The sequence below is a fragment of the Parus major genome, chromosome 2, assembly GCF_001522545.3.
Source record: "Parus major isolate Abel chromosome 2, Parus_major1.1, whole genome shotgun sequence".
Classification (NCBI taxonomy): Eukaryota; Metazoa; Chordata; class Aves; order Passeriformes; family Paridae; genus Parus; species Parus major.
The window spans coordinates 105,175,318-105,184,613 of NC_031769.1; the positions used below are offsets into that span (position 1 = coordinate 105,175,318).

The window sequence follows — 9,296 nt, forward strand, 5'->3', positions numbered from 1 at the left end:
TTCAGCTGTGCATCACCCTCATTAGCCCACACAGGACTTGCATCTGAAAGTTCCCCCTGATAGCCTCCAGGAACCTTGTTCACTGCTAGGACCTGATGTGTTGCACTTCAAGCAGATGCCATGAACGCTAAATTCCTACATAAGAAGCAGGACCTGTGGTCCAGAAGCTTCCTTGAATTGCTTAAAAAAGACTTAATCACCTCCCTCACCCTGAGCTCTGCAACATGCTCTCACCACAATGTCACCCATGTCAAGTGTGGCGTGGTGACTGCACAGGAAGCTCTAGTACCTCCTCTGTGCTTCCCAGGCTGCAGCTGTGCACACAGTCCTAAGGGAGCTGTGTCTCTGCCACATTTTACCATTCCTGAGGTCTCTTCTGTTTCTGTAACCCTACGCCATTTGCTTTAATGACTCTTTATAACATAATTCCCTTTGTTCCTCAGTATGGTAGCAGAGCACTGCACCTTTCCTCCCCACATCTTGCCCACCCTCTCTTTTCTTGTTTCTTGCCCTACATCTTCCCAAACACCTGGCAATATAGCTGCAATTTGAAATGCAGATGACTCAGTGTGCCATGATGTTACAGAGTCACTGAGTGTCAACCACAGCCATAGCCTACCAAATTCTGTGCACTCCTATCAAAATAAATGGAAGGGATATCTTTACTCACACCTGAAAAGGGCTAAAGACTTGGTACCTCATGGAGTAAAAGCTTATCTAAGATTACTTGGGAAATGCAGGATTAGCTTGGCCACACTATAAAGACCTCCAAAGTCCAAGTATTTGGTTTGTTCTGCCCAGAGTTTCTGTTTAGGATGAGCTGAAGAGGTATTGGTGGTGCTTCTGCTGCATGTGACTGTATTACAAATGCTCTGTAACCAGAAACACTAAGAAATATCTCTCTGTTATTAACTGTAAAATTTAAAAAGTGCTATAGCAGCAAGTGCAAAAGTGTCAACATTTTACTGTAAGGGAAATGGAATTGTAATAATTTTAATCCTGTTAACCACTGTGGAGGTGAAAATGAGATATGGTTTTAGATTCAGCACCATCTGATGTGTAAAACCACTTACACATTGCTAATATGGAAACTGCTTGACTGTGAAAAGAATTTTCTTCAGACAAGATTTTTTAGATTAGTAGATAAGGATCTGTGTCCAGGAAAGACACTGTTTATGGGGTGTCTTTTCTAAGGCCCATAGATGCATTCAGATAAAGAAATGTCAAAGAGTCTTGTGTTCCATTTTTTTGATATTGTGAATATTTTCTTTTTTATGTTTCAGTATTCAGCCCAGCCTGCTAATAGACTTGTCTCAACCTTTTGGATAACTCTGCCAGATACAACTTCCTTCCCAGACTGACCTGACCTGGATACCCACCATGCACAACAGCACTGCCGGAACTCCACACACGGCTGCGACGTGTAACGAGACTTGGCCCACTCAGCCTCTGAGCTCCGAGTTCTCACTGGGTGTGTTGGTGCTGCTGGCTTTCCTCATGGTGCTGCTGTGTGTGGTGACCATCCTTGGAAACATGCTGGTGATCCTTGCTTTTGTTTTGGACAGAAACCTGAGGCATCGGAGTAACTATTTCTTTCTGAATCTTGCTGTTTCTGACTTTGCAGTGGGTAAGTCACCAGCTGTGGAGCCACGTGCTAATTGTGTTGTAGGACTCTTAGGAGAAGCACTGGTGTTTATTTTCTGTGTGTTTTCTTCTGAGAGAACTATTTCCCAGCTGTGTCTGGGGGAAGGATGAGGAATGGTGGAAGTTGCATGAAGTATTTTAATAGCCCTATATGTCTCAAAATATGTTATAATATGAAATGCATCCTTTTTCATATAAATACTTATAATACTTATAATGGTTCAAGACAAAGGAGTGACTGTTCTATGTGAATACTTGTTGAAGAGGTGTTTTGCTACAGTTTAGGATTTACCCTTGCCTCTCCTGTAAGAGTGTTCATCACACACTTAAGAACATCCCTATGTGTGATACAGCCAGGTAAATAAACTACTTCTCTACATAATACTAATGGTTTATGAAAGACACTTTATCACCAGGACTTTTTACTGGCTTCAGCTTAACAGAGGCTATTGATCCAATGGGTTGTTTGATTCCAGTAACACCCTGCTGGCATTTCTCATCTCTATTTCTCATTGGCCCCCTACTCCCTTAGTGGCACTGCAGAGCTCCAGGAGAGTTTTTTGCTGGAGCTGCCCTGGATCTAATCCTGGCTGGTGATGCCAAGTGATGTGGTGGTGGAGTGATTGCCTTTTGCAGCACTTCTCCATGGCTGGAGCCAGGGAAACAGCCCATGCAGCAGAAAAAGCCTAGCAGAACCATAGTCTTGTGGCAAATGTGCCAGCAAATGTCTTGACTTGAGGCTGGCACAGAGGTATTTCTGCACACAAAGGCTTTCTCTTCAGGATGGCCACAGAAACCAGTATTCACTGAGCCATGAGAAAGGAAATCACGGCCACAGACCTACTGCACTTCTGACAACACCTTCCCCCAAATGCTGTTCCTTTGTCAAGTGCTGTATAGTGAAGTGTATTAGTTTAGCTTTTAAGGCTTTCCTTGATTTATGCCATTTATAACATGTGTTGCCATTTATAACATGTGTTGCCTTATTCTGTCCCTTACTCCATGGGGCAGAAACCAAACATGCATGTGATGAAGCCTTTGCTTTCATGCTAAGGTAGACAATTTGCTGGAGCTGCTATTTCATTGCTCAGGTCTTCTGCAAAAGTCTCTTTCTCCTCATATCTCATAGTCTAGTCAAGAGAGTTAAATATCTACCTTCTGCATCTGTTCTTTGTGGCTGGTGTCTAATGCATTCTTAAGTCAGCCAAGAGGAACTGATTACAATCAGTATTATATGGGCCTATATAGACCGTAAATCTAAGATTTTGCCTCTGATATTGGTCAGGAAATACTTTATTTTCTGAAATTGCTGTGGGGTTGGTTTTTCTTTTAAAATTTATTAAAAACCTGGAATCTTTCCAGGGATGTGACTTACGTCTTTTGCATCCACTAATTTGTAAAAGTAAGAATAGCTTCAACTATCAATGCTTATAACCTGGGGTTTGCCTCTATATTTATATACATAGCTAAAAGCAGTCATTACTGTTTGACATGGTGCCAAACATGGATCCCATTGAAGTTCATGAGAATAGCAGCTGTTATCAGCAACCATGAAAAATGAGTATTTAAAGTATTTAAAGTGATGCTGCTTGTATTTAAGGTATATGTTAAAATAAGCCATCAGTATTGAAAGCGCTGTGAGCACTTCCATGTTGATAACAGTCTGTCAACTCATTGTCCAGAGTTTTATTGCCAGTGGACCACATTTCCCTGGTTATGCTTAGTAACTTCTAATATTTTGATGGACATGTCAAGAAAGGAATAATCTGGAGAGTTTAAAATGCATCTTGAAACGGCATATAATTTTCTATTTGCCTCCGGTAGATGAGCATTTTCAGGAATTTCAGGAATCAACTATTGCACCACACTTTTGAAAAAAATGTTAGTGCTAAAATGAAGAAGTTGCTGGCTTAAAAATAAAACACAAACATGATTTTGTTAATGAAGTACTTCAGTGGAAGGTCTTTTGGACAAAATACAAATTTAACAAACCAAAATAGTTCTGGAGTTATTCTCAGGTAAAGAAGAAGCATAAGATTAAAAAAACTCCTTAAAAATGAGAGTTTCATACTTCTGGTGTGTCTGCTCTACCTCTGGTAGAACACCACACAGACTGTCCAATATATTGTTTTCAGCTTACAAATGCTAACCAACCTTACAGGAATAACTACCATTGGCAACATCTGAAGATGTGTTTAGGGGAAAATTCTAATACAGATGAAAGGATAGAGGAAATACAATGATGAGGTTACCTATCAGAATGCAACCACAGTGCATATATGCTGCAGCACTGATTTTATACCTTTAGAGAGTCTAGGTTGGTTAGACTTGGATTTCCTTCTTCAGCAAATCCTTCTTTGCTGAATTGCTTTCAGCTTATTGTCAACAATCAGCATACATAAATCACACTAAGACATAGAAAGTCACCATCAAATTTAATGAGAATTTAAGAATTTATGTATATAAATTTTATAAATTGCATATTCACCTTAATAGATTTGTTGATTTTTTTTTTACCCAAGTACCCAAACAGTGTGCCTCTCTGCTTCAAGGAATTTGCAATCCCTATGAACTGCCTAGTGTCTTGCTGGTTGCTTTCCACAGGTGTGTTCTGCATGCCCCTCTACATCCCTTACAGCCTGACGGGGAAATGGCACTTGGGAAGAGGCATCTGCAAGCTCTGGCTGGTTATGGATTATCTCCTCTGCACAGCTTCAGTATTTAACATTGTTCTTATCAGCTATGACCGTTTCCTGTCAGTTACTAAAGCTGTAAGTACCCTGTATAGAGCTTCTCTGATTATTTTCCTTGGATGGTTATATTCACCAGCCTTTGCCATGTTCATGAGTAAAGGCCCAAATTTAGTGAAGATAATATCCCTCAAAAATATACTGGCATTTGGTTGGTGATTATTAGATATTTTGCAGCCAGATTGAGCAAATATTCTACATTGAGCATGCTTCAGAGCAGAGCCAGTCAACTGGGACTTTTCTCACAATTTCTGCTGCAAGCTGCTTTTGTGTTACTGCCTGAGGAAAAGCAGTCTATGGGGTAAAACGGACAAGGCAGCAGCCTGGTAAAAAAGGGGCAGGGAAAGAGAAAATTCAGAGCAAATTGTATTTGGGTTTGGACCTAACATCAGGCATGAAAGGAAAAGACAGTGGTGCTAGGGCAGTGAAATAAAGGACACTGGGGAGGGTGTCTAGACCTGAGATGTGGTCAAAAATGATTCTGGATACGACTGGGAGCAAGAGCAAACAGGCAGAAAGTGGGACAAAGGGCAGACTGCAGTAATTGCCTGTAGATACACAGCAATAAACTCCTCTTTGTGTCTGGAGCAAAACCTCAAACTTCAGACACATTCTGTCTCTGCTTTCTGCAGAGAATCCTACACACCTAGTGTGAGCCTTATGTCTTGGGCCATGTTGGGGGTGGAGGCCAGCGTTTCTCACCAGCCACACTGTTAGCTCAAGTGGCAGGGAATGTCACAGAGAACCAAAGGTTCTTCTGAGCTTATGAGACTGTCAACATAACTTCACACAATAGAATTCCAGTCTTATTTGTGGTAATTAATTTAACTTCCTACATCTGCCTTTTTATTAAATTATATTATGTTATTTTATTTAAGGCAAAAATCTTGGAAACCAAACACCAAAATTTTTGGTGTGTAAGAGACCTTAAGCTGGAAAGTCAAAGATTCATCATTTACAAAATGCAAAATTCAGAGCTCCTATAAAAATGTAATTAAGACCTATGGGCATTTGTATGATAGTTCTAGTGACATTAATTCAAACTTTTGTTATCAGTCGGATGTCTAAGCTTGCAGAATTACACATTCATCCTGTGAAAGGGATGAAGCAGGCTGTGAAACATGTTATATGTATCTTTTCTGCAATGTATAGTAGAAAATATGTACTGGCCCTGGAGTGGATGGAGAAGGAAGAAAATGGGTGATTTTTTTTAGTTTCATCAGCTAAGGCCTGTGGTAGGTGTGGTATCTATTCCTTCGTCCTCATGAATTGTCTAGTAAGTAGTTTTCTTATAGGTTAAATCAATGTGTCACCTTTTCTGTTGAGCACCATGATGCATACCATTATTTGTTTGTAAAATTCTGTAAAAAGCAGTGCAGTTTCCAATGGGTGAGAGTCATGCTCCCAACAACTATAAAGTGCTAATATCTCTGGCATTTAAAACCATCAGTGTCTCAAACAAGGCATATGAAATTTCTAGGTTCTAATAGATGATTGTGTTTCATGCCCTGGACTTGGACTCTGATACAGTGACATTAACTTGTAGAGAGACCACCCTGTGCTCTGTCAGCATCAATGAAATAAATGTGCTTGGGTGAGCTTCAGCTGTGATCAGCACAGACACATCTCTGTATTACCAAGCATCTCTTGAGTTCATCTCCCGTTGCTTCTCTTAGTTCCAAGGGTCTCTACAAGTCTGAATTTTTTTATGTTTTTTTCCCTCACAGGTATCTTACAGAGCCCAGCAGGGAATAAAATCCAGCCCTGCCATCCAGATGGTGGCCATCTGGGTCTTTGCCTTCCTCCTGTACTGCCCAGCCATCCTGTTTTGGGAGCACCTGGCCGGACACAGCGTGGTAGCAGCGGATCAGTGCTATGCCGAGTTCTTTGACAACTGGTATTTCCTCCTGTGTGCATCCACCCTGGAGTTCTTTGTGCCACTGCTCTTGGTGAGCTACTTCAACATGCACATCTTCCACAACATCCAGAGGCGCCAGCGGCGTGGCAGTGTGCAGGACTGTGAGCCTGCAAGGAGCAGCAGCCTGTCCTGGAGGTTTTGTGGCTTGCCAAGGCCAGGGGCATCATCTCCTTCGTCAGAAACAGAGGACAGTATTTCTTCTTCCATGAGACCAAAGAAAGAGTCTTTGGGAGCTGACTGCTCATCTCCATCCATACACAATTCTGTAACCCCAGAAAATGACTTTTCTGTTTCTTTCTGTTCAAAGACCAGATCAAAACTGCAGAGGGACAAGAAAGCAGCAAAGTCTCTTGCCATAATTGTCTGTGTGTTTGCCATTTGCTGGGCCCCATACTCTTTATTAATGATTGTTCGTGGGGCCTGCCAGGGAACTTGTGTCCATAACTCCCTGTATGAAGCAACCTTTTGGCTTTTGTGGATCAATTCTTCTTTGAACCCATTTCTTTACCCTCTCTGTCATGTTAAATTTCGAATGGCTTTTCTTAAAATACTATGTCAAAAAAGGTTTGCAACATTGAGGTCAGGTTCTTTTTAGAAGAAAAAAGAAAAACAAGGTAATGAGGAGCTGCGTGAGGAATGTAAGTAGCCACTGTTTGAAAATAGATTTAGTATTTTCCAGGAGATTAAACTAGTTGGGAAATCTAAATATGCCTTCTGTGAAATGTTCTCCTGTAGACAAATGTGCATGACCAAGGTTTGTGTACTTTTCCCAGCTATTTTAATCAACCAGTTAAAGTCTATTGCCTCTGTCTGACTTTACCTAGTAGTCTATCCACAGTATCTCAATTCTGATTGCTGAAAATGTTGTCTTCAACTGCAGTACTGCTTATATTTGTGTTCACAGGTGATATTAGTTAAAAATTGTTAAAATAAAGTTGTAGATTACCCATAAGGTCAGTAGAATTCTAAACTTGCTGTCTGTTCTATTTCTTTTGAATAATTTGCATTCAGAATCTCATTTTTGCCTACATGAAATATCCAATGAAGTTATGATTTTTGTTGTCAGGCACATATCAGGATTACTTCCTTTCACTAAAGGGTTTTGGCCTTCAGAAGCCAATAGGAGCTACTTTCAAAAACTTGAATGTATGCTTGCATTGATACTATGGTTTGGATTGGAAGGGACCTTTAAGATCATCTATACCTGGGCAGGAACACCTTCCACTAGACCAGGTTGCTCAAAGCCCTATCCAACCTGGCCTTGAACACTTCCAGGGGTGGGGCATCCACAACTTCTCCAGACAACCCATGTCAGTGGCTCACCACCCTTGAATTTCTTCCTAATATCTAATCTAAACCTGTCCTCTTTCAGTTTAAAGCCATTGCCTCTTGTCCTATCACAACATGCCCTTATAAAAAGACCCTCTCCAGCTCTCTTGTAGCCCCCTTTAGGTACTGGAAGGCTGTTTCAAGGTCTCTCTGGAGTTAGCTTTCTAGCTTTCTTGTTCTCCAAGGTGAACAACCCCAATCAGCCAATTGACTCAGCCAATCCTCATAGGAAAGGTATTCCAGTCCTCTGATCATCTTTGTATCCTTCCTCTGGATCTGCTTCAACATATCCTTCTCATATTGAGGACCCCAGAGCGGGATGCTGAACTCCAGGTGGGGATCTCTGTACATTGTGCTCCTTACCTTTCATCCAGGCTGTGGGAACACTTGGAATTGTCAAGGGAAAGGTTTAGATCAAGAGGAGTCTTGTGGACAGTGAGTGCTTGTGGGAGTTGCACAAGTAAGCTGCTTTACTGACCTAAGTAACACTTTCATGCTGATGGCATGAAATTCTTCCTATGCCTGCTCTGAACCCATGGCCAGTGCAGGACCTGCAAGCCATGGCTTGGGATCCATGCTGATGAAAGGCATCAGTAAGGCTGATGGTTAGAGGAAAAATCTGATAGGGCTGTCAGATGCAGATTTCACTTCTCCCTGGAACTGATAGAACCATAAAACAAACCAAAATTCAGATGTGCACTCAAGACCAAAATCTAAAAGACAGTGCCATGCTTTTTAGGAGGATTTTGTCTGGACTTTGGAGAGGTGGCTTTTTAGTTTTGTTAGTCAACACCTTCGTCTTTCATGAAAAAATTCTTCTTTGGGCTCTAACAAAAACTCATGCAGGACCTGTTGCTGAGAAAGCTTAGTCGGGAACAATTAAGTCTTACTCTATTTGTATGAGGGCCTTATGGGCACACAACAGGACTTAATTGCCATGGCTTGACCTCCCCTGGACCTTCACTCCTTACTCCAGCCTTGGGCCTAAGAGCATCATTAAACTGAGGTGGTTCTCTCCTGAGATACACGAGTGCTTGTAGGCTGCTCTGAGCACTATCTTCTGCATTTTTTTGAGGCTTTAATTGGACTTCTGAGATTGGCCTTGGACACAGCTTGTCACCTCATGTTTTGTCATGTTCTGCCCCAGCCATACCTGGGGAACTGAAGTCATCCACAGCAGCATGGTCTGTGATATCAGTCATCTCTCAGAAAGAAATCACACCAGTGGGTCAAATCCAAACTGCTCAAGGACTCCCCAGCAGGTTGTCAGTTCTGCCTGAAAATGATATTTTGCTTTCTTCCCCCTTTTTTTTTTTTTTTTTTTTTTTTTTTTTTCTTTTTAATTTTTTTACTGGTGCTTTTCAAATACTTTATCATTGTATCAATCTCCCCTTCACTTGTATCCTTCAATGCTGCATTCTTTCTCCTTGCAGACTCACCACATTTCTTGCATTCCTGTATTACCAGGTTTCCCATTTTACAATAGATAGTTCATGTTCCTCCACACTGTTGTAGTGTCTATAGATTTGCTGTGGCACATATTTCTCTGTGCCTTGCTCAACAGTCCCCCAGTCATATTGGTACAGATTTTTCACAGAAATAATAAAAGACATTTTAAGCCAAGAAACACAAAATTGAATCCAGAGCAGAAAAAT

At 41.2% G+C, this 9,296-nt stretch overlaps 1 protein-coding gene across 1 annotated transcript; it reads left to right on the forward strand.

The window, feature by feature from the left end:
• Positions 1–1,065: 1,065 nt before the first annotated feature.
• On the forward strand, positions 1,066–7,282 carry LOC107200654 (histamine H3 receptor-like). The gene is made up of 3 exons (XM_033519670.1): positions 1,066–1,627; positions 4,249–4,415; positions 6,122–7,282. Exons 1-3 carry the CDS (start codon positions 1,381–1,383, stop codon positions 6,905–6,907), a joined length of 1,200 nt encoding a protein of 399 aa, XP_033375561.1. The 5' UTR covers positions 1,066–1,380; the 3' UTR covers positions 6,908–7,282.
• The last annotated feature ends 2,014 nt before the right edge of the window (positions 7,283–9,296 follow it).